The sequence below is a fragment of the Ipomoea nil genome, unplaced genomic scaffold (assembly GCF_001879475.1).
Source record: "Ipomoea nil cultivar Tokyo-kokei standard unplaced genomic scaffold, Asagao_1.1 scaffold2480, whole genome shotgun sequence".
NCBI lineage: Eukaryota > Viridiplantae > Streptophyta > Magnoliopsida > Solanales > Convolvulaceae > Ipomoea > Ipomoea nil.
The window spans coordinates 2,756,298-2,778,756 of NW_017618908.1; the positions used below are offsets into that span (position 1 = coordinate 2,756,298).

The 22,459-nt window shown below is 36.1% G+C and overlaps 3 protein-coding genes and 3 non-coding genes across 7 annotated transcripts; 2 read left to right on the plus strand and 4 right to left on the minus strand.

The window, feature by feature from the left end:
• The first annotated feature begins 2,880 nt into the window (after window positions 1-2,880).
• On the plus strand, window positions 2,881-7,340 carry LOC109153179 (transcription factor E2FC-like). Its single transcript, XM_019301003.1, has 13 exons — window positions 2,881-3,286; window positions 4,199-4,373; window positions 4,467-4,520; window positions 4,642-4,727; window positions 4,865-4,953; window positions 5,035-5,089; window positions 5,895-5,947; window positions 6,034-6,084; window positions 6,168-6,216; window positions 6,297-6,362; window positions 6,434-6,510; window positions 6,705-6,888; window positions 6,998-7,340. Exons 1-13 carry the CDS (start codon window positions 3,065-3,067, stop codon window positions 7,070-7,072), a joined length of 1,236 nt encoding a protein of 411 aa, XP_019156548.1. The 5' UTR covers window positions 2,881-3,064; the 3' UTR covers window positions 7,073-7,340.
• Window positions 7,341-7,625: 285 nt separating this feature from the next.
• TRNAS-UGA lies at window positions 7,626-7,707 on the minus strand. Its single transcript has one exon. It is a non-coding gene; the product is annotated as a tRNA-Ser (tRNA).
• A 1,006-nt stretch (window positions 7,708-8,713) lies between these two features.
• Window positions 8,714-8,795, minus strand: TRNAS-UGA. Its single transcript has one exon. It is a non-coding gene; the product is annotated as a tRNA-Ser (tRNA).
• A 78-nt stretch (window positions 8,796-8,873) lies between these two features.
• Window positions 8,874-8,955, minus strand: TRNAS-UGA. Its single transcript has one exon. It is a non-coding gene; the product is annotated as a tRNA-Ser (tRNA).
• Window positions 8,956-10,073: 1,118 nt separating this feature from the next.
• LOC109153211 (endoglucanase 10-like) lies at window positions 10,074-13,564 on the plus strand. 2 transcript variants are annotated; one of them, XM_019301046.1, is made up of 7 exons: window positions 10,074-10,340; window positions 10,474-10,706; window positions 11,072-11,355; window positions 11,602-12,039; window positions 12,130-12,271; window positions 12,371-12,537; window positions 13,018-13,564. In XM_019301046.1, the coding sequence occupies exons 2-7, from the start codon at window positions 10,481-10,483 to the stop codon at window positions 13,348-13,350; spliced, it is 1,590 nt and encodes a 529-aa protein (XP_019156591.1). In that variant the 5' UTR covers window positions 10,074-10,340; window positions 10,474-10,480; the 3' UTR covers window positions 13,351-13,564. The 2 variants fall into 2 exon arrangements, with proteins under 2 accessions (XP_019156591.1, XP_019156590.1); XM_019301045.1 differs by having other exon boundaries at window positions 10,074-10,337; window positions 10,470-10,706.
• Window positions 13,565-13,902: 338 nt separating this feature from the next.
• Window positions 13,903-17,342, minus strand: LOC109153212 (cytokinin riboside 5'-monophosphate phosphoribohydrolase LOG1-like). The gene is made up of 7 exons (XM_019301048.1): window positions 16,934-17,342; window positions 16,193-16,290; window positions 16,053-16,083; window positions 15,663-15,762; window positions 15,268-15,338; window positions 14,395-14,538; window positions 13,903-14,300 (listed from the first exon to the last, which is right to left on the minus strand). The coding sequence occupies exons 1-7, from the start codon at window positions 17,084-17,086 to the stop codon at window positions 14,202-14,204; spliced, it is 696 nt and encodes a 231-aa protein (XP_019156593.1). The 5' UTR covers window positions 17,087-17,342; the 3' UTR covers window positions 13,903-14,201.
• Window positions 17,343-22,459: the final 5,117 nt, after the last annotated feature.

The following is a 22,459-nucleotide window of genomic DNA, read 5'->3' on the forward strand; positions in this document are numbered from 1 at the left end:
CAAACACGTTTACGAAAATGTTCGTTAACGTGTTCGCGAACGTTAACAAACACTAACGAACGCTTAACAAACGAACACGAACAAGATTTTCAAAAACCTTAACAAACGAACACGAACACGAAAACTCCAAATTCCTTAACAAACGAACACGAACACGAAAACTCCAAATTCCTTAACAAACGAACACGAACAACCTCCGTTCGTTTATGTTCGGTTCGTTAACAGCCCTATTGAAAACAATAAAATATTGAGTTTTCTTCACTAAATACTTTAATTTAAAGCTTAAACGGTTAGACTCAATCTCAGATTGAGAGAGGACTCTATTAAGAATATAATAAACTTTCCAATTTGACTTGACTTAGGATGAATTGAACCAAAAATACCTTATTCATATGCACAACATAACCATAATCCTGCTACATTAGTTGGTAATTATAATTGACAAGCTGGAAAACAAAACACCATATCGAATTGGTAATGATTTGGTGAAGGCTTTATAATCTTCATGTAACGACAAATCTTAAAGCAATGACTTGTTCATACCAAGATTAATGAAAAGGTGTTTTAAAAAAATGATACTTTGGAGGAAATGCATGAATGAGATAAAGCTGCTGCTGCATCTTAACCAAATTAATATTGAAACGCTATATATAAATATGTTTTTTAGCATTTTGATTGACTGTCTTAGTTTCTTAAAGCAAGGGCTTAATGAAGTATCTCTGATGATGAGTGGCACATTTTGTTCCCCAAACGTTTCACTCGCCTATGTGTCCGCCACACCCGTGGGGCCTATTTATATACTATATTTATTAGCCTATCATCTCGGTCACGAGTAGATAAAATATGATTCTCGTATCAAAAATTAAAGTCACAGGTATGTAGTATTGTAACATTCGATCTAGGCGGCCGCCTAGGCGCCCTTAGGCTGAGACGATTTCAACCCTAAGCGACTTTTAGTTGGCTGGGCAACTAGGTGCCAAGTTGAGTGCCTAACATGGCCGAGTCGGTGCCCAACTCGACCTAGTCAGCACTCAACTCGGACGAGTGTTTTTGTTTTGTATTTTGTTTTTTGTTTGCTCGGCTACTCCTATTCTATATTCTTGCAACCATGTACTCAACTAACCATCTAACATATGCAGTTAACTAGTTTGATGGATTATAATAGTCTAACAACTCCCCGCTCCGATTAAGAAAAGTGAAGACGAATACTTGAAGTACTCGGCCGCCTAAGCAACACCTAGGTGCTCTATGCGCTAGGCGCCCACTGAGCTCCTGACTAGGGTCTTCTACAAGATTGGTCACAAGTTCAATTATTACTAACAAACTTTGGTCGAGTCGGTCGCCCATATATTTTTTTGTGTGATTTGTGAACTACACGTGAATATAATATAAGTTATCCATATACACACACTAAGGACTTTGTAGGATATAAGTGACGAAAACCTTGTTGAAAACAGATGTCGAGAACAGGTGGTGCAAAGGATTTTGCTTGATAGGGGACTCCTATGAGAATTGAGGTTGTTAGTGTTTTGAGTCTAAAACCCCAACATGTAATTGGCAAAATTATTATGGCAAATTAGATAGGTTTTCTGTTTTAGAGTCTATCAGAGTTTGAAGACTGAAGTTCTGATTGATCAGATATTCCGACAGAGCGTCTCAAAATTAAAATCGTTGGAGATCATCTATATATTGAAGACGCGTATGAGCTTGCAAACGCGGTTTTGAGGTTATATTTCAAGAAAGAATATCAGTAAATCATCTCTCCTTAGGCATGGACGAAATCTCCTTAAAGAATCAAGATTGATTAGCTATACAAGTCCTACCTTTTACAACCAGAGCTATTTTTGGAGAGAATTAAAGACAATAAGTATTTATGCATACAAGCCTTCACAAGTTAGGGTTGAATGCTTTGAAGCCAACACTCTCAATACTAAAAGAATACCCACCTATGGCTATTCCATCCCTTCTCAAGAAATACAGTTCATGGTGCTTAAGAAGATGAACTTGAGAAGAATCAATCATGCTTAAACCAGTGGACGCGAAGATCACTCAGTTGTGGTAACAACGTGGGACTGCGTCAGTGAAGCGGACTGCATCAGAATTAGCTCTCCATTGAAGGGATTTCATTGGACTTCTGGATGCGCGGCTCTCCGACTTCAACAATCCACTAAACCTCTGTAGACTGGGTACTGACCTTGTGTGGGGCACTTGGGTGAGATCGTTTTTCTCTATCTTTGTACATTGGATTATGAGTTAGTGGATTGGACGCAACGGTGACGTCCTCCAGACGTAGATACACACTGTATCGAACTAGGTAAACAATATTTTGTATCTTTTACTTCTGTTTGTTTTAATTTCCGTACCAAGACGATTCACTGATCTACTGACTTATCTACGACAGTGCTAAGTCAACCACTCAAACAGAATCATACTGAAATATTATCTAGACACAATATTTAACACAAATACAGAAATTACAGAGGTAAAGAATGTTGTGAAGTATCTTATGATCTGATGACATTATTAATAACATTTTAAACAGAAGGTCACATGCCTCCACGATTATATCAAACAATAACTATAATTATGCTATGAATAATTATTTATGTTTTTTTTGAGTTTAAAAATGACTGGAGTATCATCCCGCACTATAAACTTCTTCAGATTGTTTAAGGTACGACATGAAGAATCTGGGAAAGTTCATAGTGCGGGATAACAGCCAAAAAAACACAATCCTCGGATAAGTATATGGATCGGACTAAGGTTTGAACTTGGAAATATGTAAACGTGAAGCCGACTACAGGCCCATTTAAGGTGATTTGGGCCTAAAACCCGTCAAAGGAGTGGAGGAGAGAGAAGGAGCGGAGGCGGGGCAAATTCTGATTCGAACTCACCGCTTCCCCAATCCCGCCCTCCACCCCTCCGTCATTCCCGCTGTTTTGAAGTTACAATTCTCTACCCTCCTCCCTTTTGCTTCCTTCTCTTTCTCTCTCTACATCAATTTGTATCTATCTTCAAAGATACATACACTGTTTGCTTTTCGTCGGTTACTCTTCACTCTGCAATGGCGGCTTCTGGAGAAGACCTCGACCTTGACCTCAATCTGACGCTCTCCCAAGTTCATCTGGATTCCAAAGCTCCGCGCCTCGTTCCTCCGTCTTGTCGGCCTCACCATTTCGCTCTCATTCCTCCTCCTCATCCTGTCGCCGTCTCCGATTTTCGCACGGAATCTCCGCCTCTAGCCTCTGCTCAGCCGCATTCCGCTCCTCTCGACGTTTTTGTTCCTGTCAGTATTTACATCACTTGTATCTGCGCATCACTCTCTCTTTTTGTTTTCAGTGCATGATCGGAAACTAATCAAGCTATATTTGTTGCTTTTAGAATTTCCGAAATTCATTTCTAGGTTAATTCGAGGCTGTCATTTTGGTAATTCTATCTCTGCGTTGTGTTGTTGAGCCTTAACTTTGCTAGATTGTTTGCGGCATATTGTTCTTCAACTTGTTTTTACTCTTGTAGTGCTACCTTATTGCTGCTTGCATGCTCTTGAGTTGCAATTTTTGGTTCATCATTTTATGATCTCACTTGCAGTTGTATACGATGATGTGTGGATTCTTAACCTTGGTTTACTAGTCGGTACAAATTAGAGCTGTGTTGAGGAGATTGCTAGTGATCAGAATTCATATTCTTGGATTTCTTGCCTCATTTGCTTTTATGTTGTGTGGAAATGCATAGTATATTTATATTATGTTTTCTTGACTGTATCTCTGGATAAAGTTAGGATTTATTGCCATGTTGGCTAAACTGTTAGTCTTGTGCCACCTGTGCATTTTTGAAGAACATGTGTAAAAATGTGCTTGCTTTCCTGGCTTGTATTGCGGGCGCATTTATTATTATTAAATACAACTGCTAGATAGAATTGCATGAATCCGCTTCTAGAGTTCTAGGTGGAATTCTATAAAGTATAAAGTATAAACCACCATTATGATATGGTGGAAAGGGGGGATGTTTAGTACTTTTAGAAATGTGGTTTCAAGATTACTGCTGTTGGCATATTTATATTATGATTTCTGTCCATTGATTTGATTCAATTTTGGTTCTTTATTCTATTTGGATTCTGTTGTAAGTAAGAACAAATATAAATTTGCTTCAAGTCTCATATTTATATCTTAGCTTACAAATCTTTTGTTGTCTAATTAAGAAAAATGTGACTGGCTGCTCTGAGGCTGATAATATTAAAACTCTGACAATTCAAGTTCAAAAGACTGCTGAGACTGCCAATAATTCTCTGCTTCAACAAGCAACTTTTGCTGCAGAATGCCGTAAAGCAAGGGCTACAAAGCGTGCCAAGTATGGCACTCAGGGAATAAACTCAGGTTACATGAAGAGAATACACTGCATTTTGAGTTGATGCTGCATTGTTTTTGAGGACACTGACTTTGTTCATTTATCATTTGCCTGTCTACCAGATCCTCTTGATAGCCTTACTGTAGCTGGCAGTTGTCGTTATGACAATTCCTTGGGTAAGTCAACCATAGTAAATGCTAGATGTCTAAAATGCGTGGTTGATCTATTTGTTATTTTCGTGGAAAATATGCTACTGACAGCAAGATTTAACTACGTGAATATGATGATTTTTGTCAGGCTTGTTGACCAAAAAATTTATCCAGTTGATCCAGGAAGCTGAAGATGGCACCCTTGATCTGAACCGTTCTGCAGATCTTTTGGAGGTGAAGCATTTCATAAATTATAAGCTACAAAGCAAACTTGTGACTGGGTTTTGACTAGTGATCCTCAGTTAAAATTCTCTCTGTCCTCTTCTATTTTTGTTTCTCTTCCCTTCTTTTGAGTATACTTTTCTATGCAGGTGCAGAAGAGGAGGATTTATGATATTACAAATGTGCTTGAAGGAGTGGGCGTAATAGAGAAAACTAAAAAGAATCACATGCGTTGGAAGTAAAATAGCTGATATTTTTCTCATGTTTTTTTATATTGTTATATGCTTTTGAGTTATGACCTCTAGATTGATCTTCACAGAGGATTTGAGACAACTGAATCAAGAGAGTTACAAGATCAAGTCTATCGACTGAAGGTGGTCTCTTCAAATTTATAAAATCTCTTCGCTTGTAATTTCTTAATATTTTAAACTTTATACAAATGCTTCATTCATGAAAATGTATTTGATTGCAGTGATGTATGTATAAATTCAATGCACTCACAGTAAACATAATGTGTAATCTTTGCATGTGAAGTATTCTAAGTGCAAAAAATTAAAGACTGTTACTGCTATAGTTTCTGTATATATTCTACAATAATCCAATTTCTGAAAGCCATTTTCCTCCGCCACCCCCCACCCCACACCAAAAAAAAAAAAGAAGAAGCTGTCTCTTATGTTGTTTTTTCCATTTTGAACCAACTCTATCTGCTGACCATATATAGCTAAAATGTATCAAAAAACCCTATGCAACAAATAATACCTCCATTCCAATCAACCTTTACTTTTCAGTGAATTGCATGATTTAAAACTTTGAAGTCTTATTGCTGGTGATAGAAAAGGTAAGTGCAATGGCATACTGGTTACTAGTTTTGTCTTACCGTTGAACAAAATGTTAAGAATGAAGCACTATTCTTTAGAAATGTTCTACTTGTATTTGTATAAATTTGCTGCAAGTGAAGCACTATTCTTTAAAAGTTTGGAATGACTATTCCATAAAGGCTTTAAGTTTTAGGAATGAAATAACGACTGTATTTCTTTGGGGCAGAGGGTTTGAATCTGCCTTATGAGTTATTCCATTGTTTTTTCCAACAAATTAGTTTTGTATTTATAATTTTTAACTTAAAAGGAAACATATATTTTTCTAATCTCCATGTGCTCACAGCTTTTAGCTTCATGACAGGCTGAAGTTGAACACTTGTATACTGAAGATCAACAGCTTGATTATTGCATAAGGTTTGCCAGCCATCAGAGTACAGGAGAGATGATTTTGAATTATCAGTTTTAGAATACAGGGCTAATGTCTTTTATATACTCTTCAGGAAAAAGCTAGAGCAATTAAGGGCCCTTGAATCTGATTTAAATTGCCAGAAGTATGCTCTTTGTCCCTTTTTCATGTCTGCAATTTACTATTCATCTTACTAATTCCTAGACATCCATTTTGACTCTTTTCCAGGAACCTCTTTTTGACAGAGGACGATATCATGAGCCTACCACGCTTCAGGGTTGGTATCTCTTGTGTAATGTGCCCATGTACATGTACATTATTTGGTTTCTTGTTCTAAAAGCACATACTGTTCCACAGGATCAAACTATTATAGCTGTAAAAGCCCCATATGCAAGTTCAGTTAAAGTTCCTGATCCTTGTGAGGTACGTAACTGAGCTTTTAGCATTATGAAATCATGTATACTGTGTTTCACTCTGGGTATCTGTGTGAGTAGGATGGTGTTTTCCCTGAGAAGCATTACAGGCTTATTGTTCGAAGCACAACCGGGCCAATAGACTTGTACCTCTTGAGGTATTCATTATAACGTATTGGAAGTCTAGCCTGTGGATAGATAATCCCATCCCCTTTCTCCCTCTAGCTCTCTTTGTTGACTTGTACTGAGATTTGGTGTATAGAATCAAATCAATCCATCCTCAGAAAACATTAAAAATCCACAGACGTGCTTACTAATCACTTTCTGCTGGCTATCTTTGGTGCACGTGTAGCAAAAAAGATGGGCAACATGAGGATGTTAACGTCAAGCATGCAATATCCTCAGATTCATTAACTGGGAAGGGTAGCGGAGACAACAAAATGGACATCACAATGTCTTCAGTTTCTTCAGATACTTCGACCCTGAACACCACAAAGCTATCCCAGATTCACAAGATAATGCCCTCTCATGCCAGTGTAAGTACACACCATAGCAGTACCATCTTTGTATTTCCCGTATATCTACTCCATCAGTCAACATGAAATGATGTTACAATTAAAACCTCGGGGTTTTCTCAATCTGCAGTTTGGCGATGACTACTGGTTGTGCTCAGATCAGGTGGTCAGCGCAACAGAACTATGGGGACGCGAAGATTCTTAACAACAGATAACAAGTTCCGGTAGCCTAGATATGATGTTGGAACAGCAGAAGAAACAAAGCCTATAGCAGACACTGTATATACTCTAATTATACAGCTTTTTGTTTTCTCAGAGCAGTTGAAGGTTGGATTGACTTGCAATAGAAAGCATATTTAGTTTAGTTAGCAATAAATCGGAGCTGGAGCTTTGCTGGAAATATTGAAATAAATAATGAATACAAAAATATAATGTAGCCATTTTATAATGGAAAAAGTTGCGTTCCTTTCTTATTACTATCTTTCTCTATTATTAAGTGGCCCTTTTTACTCTCCTTGTCTTCTTTCTTTCGGTAAACAATGACATTATATTATGTTGTGGCAAATCCGTTTTGACTAACGTTTGGAACAACATTTTTATTCCAAATTATTGAAAATTGAAACGATGGCACAAGTAACACTTTTAAATGATTTTTTTTGTTCTAAAATGCTGGATTTCCTCTTCCCTCGATGTGGGACAAATAGGCATATGGCCATATGGGGGACACAATTAAGGCTGAAGCAGTAAAAACACATGATCGTCGACAGCAGGGTTCGAACCTGCGCGGGCGAAGCCCAACAGATTTCAAGTCTGTCTCCTTAACCACTCGGACATATCGACACTGATGACATCTTGGGACAAATAAGCATATTGGAACTATAATTACGGCTGAAGCAGTAAAAACATATTACCGTCGACAGCAGGGTTCAAACCCAATCGTTATGCCTTGGACCCGTGTCCAGCATGCTTGCTGGACACGGGTAACAGTGCCGTTAGGCACTGTTATCTCTTTTTTTTTTTTTTTTTTTTTTTTTTTTTTTTTTTTTAATTTCAGATCACTTTGTTATAGAAGTATATGTTCATAATTTTATTACTATATGTTAATAACTATACATTCATAACTCCATAACTGTACGTTCATAATTCTATAACTGTACATTCATAACTCTATAACTGTACATTCATAACTTCATAACTGTACATTCATAACTCCATAATTGTACATTCATAATTTTCGAAGCTCTATGTTCACAATTTTAGAGCTCTATGTTCATAATTTTATCACTATATGTTCATAATTGTAAGTTCATAATGTTAGAGCTCTTTGTTCATAATTCGATCAATAACTGTACATTCATAATTCCATAACTGTAGATTCATAATCTCATAACTGTAGATTCATAACTCCATAACTGTAGATTCATAACTCTATAACTGTACATTCATAATCTTCGAAGCTCTATATTCACAATTTTAAAGTTCCATGGTCATAATTTTATCACTATATATGTTCATAATTGTAAGTTCATAATGTTAGAGCTCTGTTTTCATAATTTCATAATTGCATAACTGTACATTCATAACGGCATAACTGTACATTCATAACGGCATAACTGTACATTCATAACGGCATAACTGTACATTCATAATCAAAAAAAAAAAATAACGCGGCAAAACACGCGCGAAATTTTTTTTTTTTAACTAAACCTGCGCGGGCGAAGCCCAACAGATTTCAAGTCTGTCTCCTTAACCACTCGGACATATCGACACTGATGACTTCTCGGGACAAATAGGCTTATCTCGAAGTATAAGTCTATAATTAAGGCTGAACCGTAAAACATAGTATCGTCGACAACAGGGTTCGAACCTACGCGGGTGAAGCCCAACAGATTTCAAGTCTGTCTCCTTAACCACTCGGACATATCGACACTGATGACTTCTCGGGACAAATAGGCATATCTCGAAGTATAAGTCTATAATTAAGGCTGAACCATAAAACATAATATCGTCGACAACAGGGTTCGAACCTGCGCGGGCAAAGCCCAACAGATTTCAAGTCTGTCTCCTTAACCACTCGGACATATCGACACTATTTTTATCTCGAGATTTTAAAATATTTCAACCGATATAATACATTTTATTGCAAAGGGTTCGCCGAAATGCCGAATCATCACTGGTCCACGAGGCTGATCTACTTGAGCACGCAGCTGCCGAACAAATTACAAATGGAAACTCACTTCAATCTCTCATTCTCTCCATAACCTTCAACCCCCAAAAACACTTTATTATTATGATTTTCTATATAAGATGGACTCTCTTTATTCTGAAAGGTGTAAAAGTTTTGGTATACAATTGATAAAGTTATTTATATAAAAGAAAAAAATTAAGTTCGCTTTTTTAGTTAATATATAATTTTAGGTTTGTACTTACGTTTAATTGGAATACATATAAGTTGTATGTTATTAGCCGTAATAATGTAGTGTTTGAATCTTACTACGGAACAAAATAAGGGTCTTGCTGTGACTATTAGTATATGAATCATACTAATGACAAAAAAAAAAAAAAGAAGGTATGAATTTGATCTTGTTGTGAGCACTAGTGTACATGTACTCCAAGACTTATATGCAAAATTCGAATTTGGTCAATGAAAACAAAAAAAGAGAATGGATGTGACATTGTTGTGTGCATAGTTCTAGTTTAGAGCAACAAGGAGAGAAGAAGAAAAAAGAGGGGAAAAAAAAAGAAAAAGTAAATGTTATGCAAAAAAAGAAAGAAAAAGAAAAGCAACGTAGTTAACGCGTCAGTCGACACTTGCATTGCACGCGCCCAGCTGGGTACGGTATGTGCGTGAAACGGGCACAACTACATTTGTCTTCTGTCTTCTCTCCCAAAAAACTTAGGTCTTGCAGGAGGAATTCACCATTCTCTCTTCTCCACATAGATTTAAAACCTGCCAAAATCTCCCACGAAATCATTGATGGTGATGCGCTTATAAGAATTCAAAATATGGTGTAACATTTTTGTTAATAAATGTTTTATTTACTATAATTTATTAAAAATAAAACATATTAGACCAAAAATAATAATAATTAGTACGCTATGGACTATGGTGAGATGTTTGTACCCACGAATCTCGCAGTCAATTACACCCCCAAATACAAGATTCCATACAAATAATAGCAGGGCATTCTCGTAATTTCCACCCTGACCGGCAAAACCTGAACTTGAAGCAATACATTTGATCTTTGATCGAACAATCATCGTCAGCGGGTTAACTGTCGGTGCTGTGTTGCATCAGCAAAGCCCATTTTTACAGACTCACCAACTGTTTTTCTCTGCCCCTATCAACCATACATCTCTCCACTCCTCTCACCGACATTTCCATTCTCAACATTCAAGCTCAAAAGAAGAAGAAAAGAAGAAAGATTTGATTTTTGTGGGAAGAACTCAAAGAAGTTCCTGTATAAAAGGTACTGAACTCTTGTACTCTCGAACTATGTTACTTAATGGTGATATATTTTGCTGATTTTTGGGTAAAGATTGGAGCTTTTTGGCAAGTCAATGTAGATCTGAGTGGTGGGTCGTTTTTGTTGGGAATGCAGGTGGGGAGAAAATGGGGGATAAGTCGAGGTCGAAAGGGGGTTGGTGCGGGTGGCTGCTGGTGGTGATAGTTGCGGCGGCGATTGGGGTTTCCATTTTCGTGCTTGTGAAGAAGAAACACGGCGGCGGCGGCTCGTCGGAGCCGGATGCCGCCCCTGTTCCCGGGCCTCCCGGCGCCGTTACTCAGAAATACGGCGACGCCCTCAAGATCGCAATGCAGTTCTTCGATGTTCAGAAGTGTAAAACCTCTCAGCCTCTCTTTCTATATTTCTTTAAGTTTCTTTGTTTTTGGATCTTTATTTTGGGTAAATAAATCTGAGTTGAACTGAAACCTTGTACTTATCAAGTCATTAGTTTGACCAATTTGACTGAGGTTGCCCCTTAGTTATGTGTTTTTCGTTTGCTGGAAATGTTGGAAATTATGGAATTTTCGACCACCTTAAATCAGTCTAAAGTCCTTTTCCGACCACTTTTGGTATTTGGAAAAACCTTTGTTGCTATTTTCGACTTTCGACTTTCGACTTGATTTAAGATCGTGGTCGGAAATTCAATAATTTTCAGTAGTGTGTGTATCCGAGGCTTGAAAAGCGAATTGATGTTGCAGCTGGGAAGTTGGTAGACAACAAAATATCGTGGCGAGGGGATTCCGGTCTCAAAGATGGCAAATCAGCGAGTCTAGATCTGAGTAAAGGAATGTATGATGCTGGGGACCTTATGAAATTCGGGTTCCCGATGGCGTATACTGCGACAGTATTGGCGTGGACGATCCTCGAGTATGGTGATCAGATGGCGGTAGTGAAACAGTTAGAACCCGCCAAAGGTTCGCTCAAATGGATCACTGACTACCTTGTCAACGCGCATCCTGATGACAACGTCCTTTACATTCAGGTTGCTCTAATCTTCCCGTTTATGTACTTTTGTTGCTTATGTTCTATTTCGGTTTTGTTAAGAGTCACATTGAAAATAAGAGAGAAAAGTATGAGTTTATAAGGCTATGGCTAGACTAGCTAATTGATTGTATTCGGTCTTTTAGTATGGTTTCTTTGATTCTAACATGGTATCAGAACTTGTTCGGTCCACTTTGTGTCTGCCAGTGGTAATCAATTATACTGGCGTTTTTTCATGGTTTGCCAGGTGGGTGATCCCGACCTAGACCATAAATGCTGGCAAAGGCCTGAAGACATGACTGAATCGAGGCCTCTTACCCAAATTAACGCTTCTGTCCCGGGAACCGAAGTTGCAGCTGAAACTGCGGCAGCTATGGCAGCAGCGTCCCTCGTGTTTAGATCCTCCAACTCTGAATACTCGAGCGTGCTTCTGAAGCACGCTAAACAGTTGTTTACTTTTGCTGACAAACACAGAGGATCTTACAGTGAAAACATTCCTAAAGTTGCCACGTATTATAACTCAACGGGATACGGTGATGAACTCTTGTGGGCAGCGACCTGGCTCTATCATGCAACGGGAGATCAATCGTATCATGAGTATGTGACCGGGGACAACGGGGACGAATTTGCTAGTTTTGGAAATCCAACCTGGTTTAGCTGGGATAACAAACTCGCGGGAGTGCAGGTATTTGTCTATTTCCTCGTTCTCAATTAGGTGAATTGAAGAATGCTCGTTCTTAATTAGGTGAATGACTCGAATCGTATTGTATTGCAGGTTCTCTTGTCCCGGGTAAGTTTACTTAGTTCAAAGGATTTATCGAACTCGAAAGTTCTCTTGAAGTATAGGAGCACTGCAGAAGCAGTTATGTGTGGGCTCTTACCGAAATCTCCTACAGCCACTTCCAGCAGAACCGATTGTAAATCTTCTGTCTTTTACGTTTTCCCTCATTCGATTCTCGTATTAGCATCAACCTTTAGTGTGTTCACTGCTTAACTCTGACCGTTTGGATTTGCAGCGGGTTTAGTATGGATAAGCCAATGGAACGCTTTGCAGCATCCGGTAGCCTCGGCCTTCTTAGCTGTAGTCTACAGCGATTACATGCTTTCGTCTCGCACTGCAAAGATAACGTGCGATGGGAAATATTATACCCCGTCTGATCTGCGGAAGTTTGCCATGTCACAGGTGCCATTTTCTTTACGTTCCAAAATTTACACTCACATTGGCTGTGCACTCTTGTCCCTTAAGAGAGGTCGGGAGTTTGAACCCCTTTTCTTGTATGGAAAAATCAATCTGGCCAGCACTTTGCCCCTTAATTGGGCCGGCTAGGTGCGAACGGGGATTAGTATGACTGTATGAGTATGGTAGGGGCTTAAAGGTGCCTCTTACCAGTGTTGCAAAAATCGCGCCTAGGCGCCGATTAGGCGGTCGGCCTCCCAGGTGCCCGCCTAGGCGTTCTAGGCGCCCACCTAGGCGTTCTAGGCGCCCACCTAGGCGGTCCTTAGGCGCCTAGCAATTTTTTCAACATTGCCTCTTACAGTTAGGGTCTGCTCAGGACACCTCGTGGTCTGACCAAAAAATTTACACTCACATTGATAACGAATGAACTATATGTATATTCAAGTGGTACTCGGGACTTAGACAAACGTGTTTTCCTCTGTCTAGGCTGATTATGTTTTGGGTGACAATCCAATGAAGATGAGTTATCTCGTTGGGTATGGGGACAACTACCCGAAATACGTTCACCATCGAGGAGCCTCGATACCCACCGATGCAACAACCGGGTGCAAAGATGGCTTCAAGTGGCTCGAATCCACCCAACCTAACCCCAACGTTGCGGTTGGGGGACTCGTCGGTGGACCATTTCTAAACGAGACGTATATTGATTCGAGGAACAACTCGATGCAAGCGGAGCCCACGACCTACAACAGTGCAATCATCGTCGGCCTTCTTTCAGGTTTGGTTACGACCTCTTCAGTTGTTCGCTCTTTCACTTGAGGTAGGCTTCACACGCAATCCACCGTTATCTCGCTCGTGTCATCGTATATATAGCTGTGTGCACACATCTCTGATATGATATTGCATTATTTGGATCAACTTCTATGTTGTACCCTTATTAGTTTGTGTTTAAAGCAAAATGAGTTTTGTAGTGTGTAAACATATAATCTATGTTTAAGCAAAAAAGGCTTTTATGATCTGCCAGTTCTGCTCCTATTCATTTCTATGAAGTTAAACATACTTTTGCAGGCTTAAATTCTTAATCTTGTTCATTATGAGACATTAATCATAGAATTAGAGTAGAATTAAAACAAGATTACAAGTTCGAGCTTTCTTGGTTTGACCCGATCAGCTATATGCAACTTAGGTTGATTTACCTCCCTGTGGTCTTTTACCGGCTAAGGTCACAAGACGGGATTTATCCAGTGCACGCCCTTGGGTAGTGGCTGCGGGTTTCCCTCGTTGCCCAGAATAGAATGAACACAAAAGTCCAATCATTAAACATTCCTTTGACAGACATAATCCTAACTAAGAAAGACATTAATCATAGGATTAGAGCAGAATGGTACACAAAAATCCAATCATTAAACATTCCTTTGACAAACAAACTATTGCTGATTACTGAGGTTTGGGTAGCACTACTTGACAAAGTGAATCAAACAGTTACAAATTGACTGATAAATTACTTGTTCACCCAATGGTAAAAACCGAAAAAAACAAAAAAAATCCACAGGAAGCTAAAAGAACTGTGGAACTAAAACTACATTGAACTTTGCCTGTGTGTGATAGAAATTATCTGCCTTTCAAGAATTGTGGAAAATGTGTTTTCCCTGTACAAAGATTCTCAGATCTCAACGGGCGATTTCTGACTTGGTCGTCGTGTAGCCCAGCTGTTGCTCCATCTCCCAGCTTAACTTTGGGGCAACCCCATTGTGTTTTGGGACATAGTCCTACACAACATACATAGGATTAGTTTAAGATAAACAACATGGTTCATGAGTTCTGTTTGACCTAAGATCATTGGTCCTACAAAAACTCTTGTACCTCAAGCCTGGACATGAGTTCTTGGGCAGTCGGGGCAGATACGACGATGTGGCGGGCAGATGGGGTGATGAATCCTTCATTGACAGCTTTGTCTATGAAACACAGAAGGGAGTTGTAGTACCCATCTACATTCAGCAGACCAACCTATACATACACCACAAATAATATCTAAATGGTTACATTCCATAAGAACAAGCTTTCTTACTGTCAATCTGTCTGTTATTTCATTTATAATGTTCGATTTTAAACTTTTTATTTTTACCGTATATAGTATTTTTACTATTGTGAGACTAATATAGATTTGGTCTGCGTCGTGCTCGTGGCATGCAGAGTTTGACTCTTCCTGATGCACACATACTACTGATACCAGAGTTGATCCTTTGATCTTAAATCTAGACTTTGTTTAAGGAGAACCGAGCTTTATCCTACTCGAGTTATAGTATATGGTATTTTCACTATTGCGAGACTAATTTGGATTTGGCCCGGGTCATGGCGTGCAGAGTTTGACTCTTATTCATATGAAGTTTGGTCCTAATGCACACATACCGGAGCTGATCCTCTGACCTTAAATCTAGACTTTGTTTAAGGAGAGAAACGAGCTCTTCCTTCTCGAGTTACACTATATGGTATTTTCACTATTGCGAGACTAATCTGGATTTTGCCCGGATCGTGCTTGTGCTTGTGGCCTGCAGAGTGACTCTTATTCATAGAAAAGTTTGGTCTTAATGTGCACATACCAGAGTTGAGCATCCGACCTTGTTTAAGGAGAAATGACTAAACAAGCTCTTTCTACTCGAATCACACGTGGTTAGTTATGGACTGACTTTTGTTTACGATATATTTACTGAATGAAAGACGAAAAGACATTTATACCGGTTTGTCATGAATGCCTAACTGAGCCCAAGTTATGACCTCCAGGAGCTCCTCTAAAGTTCCATACCCACCTGCAGGTCATTATCATATCCCAAAACAAGATGGGATTAGGACAAAACTAAGCACAGTTAATTGCCAGATTAAATCTCAAATCAAGAACCAGGCCAATACTGAAAGCAAGCAAACAGGATGTGACAGCAACAACATTAATCATGTTTCTAGACAAAACAAGTTAATCATTGTTTTTGAACCTGAAACACATAATAATGTAAAGGCAAATGCTATGTGTACTCTCACTTTATATTCTCAACTTTTACTCTACACACAAAATCTTAATGTAGACACTTGTATTGGGACCCACATGAAAAAAAATAGCTTATTAGAGCCAACCGTACCTGGCAAAGCTATGAAAGCATCAGATTGTTTGGCCATTTCTGCCTTCCTTTGGTGCATACCAGACACAGCTCTCACTTCCCCCACTGTCTCTCCAGTGATCTGTGGGTAACATTAGGGACACATCTTCATCAACTTTCAACTTTTAAATCATCCCATACACTTTAAACGGTCAATAATTGCGTAAATATACATTGAATCTATCCCTCAAGGCCTTAACATACCCAGATAAAACGCGTTAAAAGTATATACTTCTAAAAATTCTGACTTTACATGATAAAATCGATTCGGGTCGAAACAGAATGATGGGTTCAAGTATATATTCCTAAAGATTTTGACTTTACATATATAACACAAGTTAGTTATATTATTAAAGAAACATAACAAATTACCTCTCTTGGCATCAGAGTTTTAGGAATCACCCTGTCAGAAAACACAAAGGGAAGGGAGACAAAACAACATTAACAAATGGGGAGAAGAAAATAGATTAAAATTTCAAGAAAAAAATAGAAAAGAATTTAAAAAAAAATACCCTAAAACATGTCTTCCACCATTATAAACAGCTTGGGAAACTAGACCCATCAAGCCTATGCTCCCACCTCCATAAACCAAGTCTATGTTCCTTTCAACCTGTCAATTTTTAAAAAATAATTTTTTATATGATTAGAAAAAAGGGCATTGCTTCCATTAGCACACAATTTAATTACAACTTGAATCAATTAAAGAAAAGTTACACGCAAATCTTTCTTGACATTACTTGCTAATAAACAAAACATTAGCATTCCAATCATGTTTGCAAAAAAGGGACAACCAGTCAAGTTGGTCAGACTGTATTGCCTATTAGCTTTTTAGGTTTAAATCTGTCATGACAACCTAAGCTGGTTTACCTTCTTGTAATCCTTTGTCAGCTAGGATTACAAAGCGGGATTCAACCCGTGCACACCATCGAGTAGTGTCGGTAGGATTTTTTAGTAACTTAAAAAAACAAAAAAAAAAAAAAAAAACAAAAAAACAAAGAAAATGGAACAGGGTCTGATGTTTGTTTCTGGTTTACTCAATCATAAACAGCACCAAACCACTTTCTAGTTAGATCACAAAAAGGCTATAAATATATCTTCTGGTTCTTGCATGAACATGACAGAAAGAACAATTGTGTGAAGGGGGAAAAAAGACTTCAACTTTACATGGTATAAACTATCATCTTTTCTGGGAACATGGTAAAAACACTCATCTCTGCAGGGACAAAAAGAAAGACCTTAACTTTATGACATACCAGTTGGTTTGCTAGCTGGATAGCTGCAAGCTGGTAACTAGGGTTCTTGCCAGGGCTGCTGCCACAGAAAACACAGACCCTCTTGAATCTTGATGGCCTTGTGGGCTGATGAGAAGGAGGAGATGGGGATTGGAACTGGTGGGTGTTTTCCATAGTTGTGAAAAAAGCAATTTTGTGTAGTACCCTTTTGTTCTTGGTGCTTTCTGGTAGTAATCCAAGGAGAGAAAGAGAGAGATAGAGGGAGAGAGAGATGGATTGGTAATAGGTGTGGATGAGTTTAGAGGTGGGTCAGCAAGTTTTCTGCACTTCTCTGAAATTTGTATGGCAAGAAGAGAATTTAATTGATAAAGAGGGAGTCTTACTAGGTAGAGGAGGGAGGGAATGCTGTGTTTTGTTAGTTGTTTGGCCTTATTGGCCCCTTCTTATATCCAAATATCAAATGCCACTTCTCCACTACTATACACACACTTGGCAATTTCTCTCCATCATTATTGCACCAAATAGACTCTTATCTTTACTAAGTTATACACATCTTTTCAACCAATAAACCATATTCAAAATTTTTTTTTTTTAAAGATTTATGCACTTCTTACTTACACTACCTCAAATTAAACAATCTGGGATGAGCTCCACCAATTTGATTTAGAGTTAGGGTTAGGCTCTTTGTTAGCAGAATGGTATAATTTGGTGTAGAACTGTAAATCTCGAAGTTTATATATATATATATATATATATATATATATATATATATATATATATATATATATATATATAAATTTTCAATAATTAAAAAATTGACCCCTTATTTGTTTTATTAAAACTCTTAACTATTGATGATTGTTTTATTAAAATTCTTAACTATTGATGAAGGGGCAAGAACACTCTGTTCTCATTTCATCATAACAGAGTGTTCTTACCCCTTCATCAATAGTTAAAAGTTTTAATAAAACAATCATCAATAGTTAAGAGTTTTAATAAAACAAATAAGGGGTCAATTTTTTAATTGTTAAAAACTTTTACACACACACACACACACACACACACACACACACACACACACACACACACACATATATATATATATATATATAACGGATCAGGTGCAAAAAACTTTCTTAGGTGAAAAATAGTGTTTAATCTCATCTATTGATTCAGTTCAGATCAAGTGTTAAGAATGAAGCTATTTAAAAAAAAATACGGTGGCATTATGGTAATTTTATGTAAGTTAAATTTTTTTGTTTTTTATTGTATTTTTTTTTTCCTTTCTCCTAGTGTACATTTTTTCTTTTTCGAATGCACATTGTTGTATCTTCTAGAGCACACAACGTCTCTTATTTTGGTTTCTCTTTCTAACAATGGATAATGTAAGGGTATTTTGGTTATTATAAGTGAGAATAGAAATTGGTTTTCTAAAAATTGTTGATATTATTATTATTATTATTATTATTATTATTATTATTATTATTATTATTATTTAAATTTTCTTGTTTCATCTAATTATATCTTAAACGTTAAAGCTCATAAATCATTTATCTCTATAGATTAGGATTTTTCTAATTTGGACCTAGCCCAATAATTATTTTTAAATAAGTACTTCAATGTATATCAATACAAGATTATATAAGAGATGTTCATGCATATGTAATTGAATGTTAAATTTGTTTATTTAAATTAGTAATTCAAAGTATATAAATGCAAGATAATATATGAGAGTGATTATAATTGTCACTAAAATAAATGTTTCTAAGTTTGTAATAACGGTAGTCTAAATAAATACTACTTTTGGTGATTTATAATCTTTGATCGATGCTCAACTTTGAATGTTATGTATTTAGTAGGACTAATTCTTTAACCAAAATTTATGTTAAATTTTATATTGTATATTTTTAATACAATTTAACATATTAGTAGTATATGTTTAACAATTATTTCAACTCTGATTGTGATGAGGTTCAAACCTAAGATATTTCTTATAGAAATTAATGAGTAAATTAATAAATAATAAATAGTTAGCAGAATATTCCGTTAGTAAAGTTTATACTAACAGAATGAAAGGTTATTTAAGAGAAGCAAATAATATAATAGAAGGTAAATAAGGAAAATCATAAAAAAAAATATTGAAATCAAAATAATATGAACCATTAATTTTAACAAACAATTACAACAATATATATATATATTTTTGTTTTCGTTAAGGGCCTAACATTATTGGCTCTTAGATTTATATTATTATTATTATAGGAAAAAGTTCAAATGCGGCAGACCCTTCTCGTGCGGCGGAGTTCCAGAATACACCAACAGTGTTAACGATAAGCACCAACAGTGTAAGGAGAACACACCACAATGAAATGCAAAAATACACAACACACCCAAAAAATACACTATATAACTCACCACCCCTAATGATGTATTTCAGAATACTGTATGGTGCTTTTACCCACATCTAATGGTATTTTTTGGTGATGCGTACCTAATTTGTGTGTGTTTTTGTAGTGCATTTTCTAATGTTAATGATGTATATTTACTTAACTATTGGTAATGTCGCACCACCGCGCGAGAAGGGTCCGGCGCACCTGAACTTTCCTCTATTTTATATACTATTATATATATATATATATATATATATATATATATATATATATATATATATATATATATATATATATATATATATATATATATATATATATATATATATATATATATAATTGTAAATGGATAAATTGCTAAATTTGGACGGTAGAATTTTTTTTTTTTTTTTTTTTTTTTCCTTTTATCCAAATGGTGTCATTTTCTGCATAAAGCTCATAGAGTCATAGAGCTGGTACGAAGGGATGTTGCGTCGCCAAGTGGGGCCCAAGACCTGCCGTCAAACTGGCGCGTGGGAGGGAGCGATCAGAACCGTCCATCCGGCATCTAACAACAATCAGTCAGATCGACCGCTCCGGGTCCGCCCCCTCCCAATGTGGGGCACACTGAAACCGCAGGGCGCCACGTGTTGCGATTGATAAGGTGGTTCCCACAGAAATTCTTCTTGGCAAAACCTGGCATGGGTCACATGATTTTTTATTTTTATGATTAAATTTATGATTTTGTCTAACTATATTTTAAATCCTATAAACACGTCTAAATTTATGAAGAGGTAAATTTTCATACCCATTATCATTTTTTTTTTTGGTTATCATACATTCATACTATTGAAATTAAATTATTTAGTAATTACAAAACTTATTATCCTTTTACTCATATTTTTAAATAGTGGAAAATAAATAAATAAATAAATAAAAATTTATCCATGCATTAAATATAGAAGGGATAAGGAATAAAGGTCTCTGAAACTAAAAAAACTCGAATTAGATCCTTAAATTTATTAAATTTGTACAATTAATTTATTTGACCTATGATATTATGTTACTTCTAAATAACTTGCCATGTAAAATGCCAGTTAGATTAATATTTTTTATAAAAATTTATATAATAATATTCATTTATAAATTTAGAAACTAAAGAAAAAAACATGACAACTAAGCTGCGGGTTAGTTGTCCATGGTAACTTGGCTGCCATAGCTTCTTTGTCCATGCATGGCATCTAAGCTGCCATGGACGAAGAAGCTTGACCAGTGGCAGACCCAAGAATTTTTTTCAGCGGGGACAAAATATTAAAGCAAAATTGATAATTAGAAAAAAAAATGAAACACTTAAAAATTATAGCTATAAATAATGTTGGATATAAGAAAATTATAAAACACATCAAAACATTATAAAAATATTCATAACAAAATATGAACATAATCAAAACTTGTACTATATATACACATATACATACAAGGGTTATATAAGGGGTGATAGTGGGGTGAGTGGGGGCAGCTGATCCCACTGCCCCCACTGTAGGTCCGTCCCTGAGCTTGACGAAGAAGTTCGATTTTAAAGTTTTTATTTTTATTTATTCTAATTAACTTTTTTTTTTAAAAAACAATCATTTATTAATTAAAGTCTTCTAATAATTTTCTTTTCAAAAGGTTGAAAACCAACCCGACAGAGTAGTTGTGAGCATGTAAATCAAAGGCTAGACCTTTACCCTACATTGCCGTTGGTGAGACTCGATCCCTGATCATTCTTTTCAAACTTCACTTCTAGGACCAGCTAGTGGTGCACGTTCATCATAATAAATTCATAAATTCCAGTGATAATATTTAACCTATAATATAAATCAGGGTAGAGTTTGATTTTTATTTTTAGTTTATTTTAATTAATTATTTTTAAAAAATATTTTTAAAAAATATTTTTAATTAAGGTGACCTGTTAGAAATGAAAAAAATTTACAAATTGAACAAATTGCTTGAAATTGGTTAGTTTAGAGACACAATTGTAGTTTTTTTGAGTTCAGTAGCCTAATTGCATTATCGTGTGCGATTCGATGGCCTATTTGACCCTTATTCCTATTATTAGTTAAGTGGTTAATGAAAAATCTCAGTATACTTGTCTATAATCGAAATAGAAGAATAACAATACAAGTCTAAACTCAGATATGGGTAAAACATGTAAAACTACTATTTATACTACAATTTTTCCAAGATACTAAAACGATTAAGCCTTCAAGTTTCATTTTTTGTGCGTGGTGCGAACACAAAAAATATTGTTCGCACCTGTTAAAAAGTGTGCATAGGCCTGGTGGACTTGCAAAAATGATTAATATGATTATAGATAGACCAAAAACATATTATAGGAATAAGTTTATTCAGTGTATATTCTCAAATAGTAATTATGATGAGTTTCTCTTCTTTCTTTTTTTTTTTTGTTTTTTTTTTTTGTTTTTGTTTTTTTGTTTTTTTTTTTTTTTGTTTTTTTTTTTGGTATGATAATAGATAGACATAATAACTGTTTTTTTTCCTCCTTTTGTCAACTCGAAGAAACCAGCTTAGTGGATGGGTCCTCCAATATTCAACCATCCAATAATTATATTTAATTTATAACATGTAAATTTTCGTATTTATTAGTTGACTAATAAACATTCATTAATTAGGTTTACACTCGTGTCGTTTTTTAGGTGAATTGAGAAATTTACTTCAATTTATAGTTTGTTTCCTTTCATTGAACATTTCAAATGAAAAGGTCAATGGCAGCACACCACAATAATAATATTTTTTAGATACTTAATTATGATTATATAATATTATATAAGTAATGATTGTGCTTATATGTTTGAAAAAAAAAAAAAACTTTTTACATAATTTGATTCATATAATGAAAATAGAAGTAATAGGAATAAGATTACACAATGAATGTAATTGACATATTTTGTGATTTAAAAAATGAATCAAACAACAGAATAAATCTATTTCATAAAAATGAATCAAACAACAACATATATAAGATGAGGTTGAATTCCTCTTAATTAGTTGAGAGCTAAACGCATTAAATCACATCAATAAATTGAGAGAGATTGAATTGAACTATTGAAGCAACTGTACGAATGACTCTGCAGACATGGTCAAATGCTGGTGCGCACAAATGAATTTATTCACT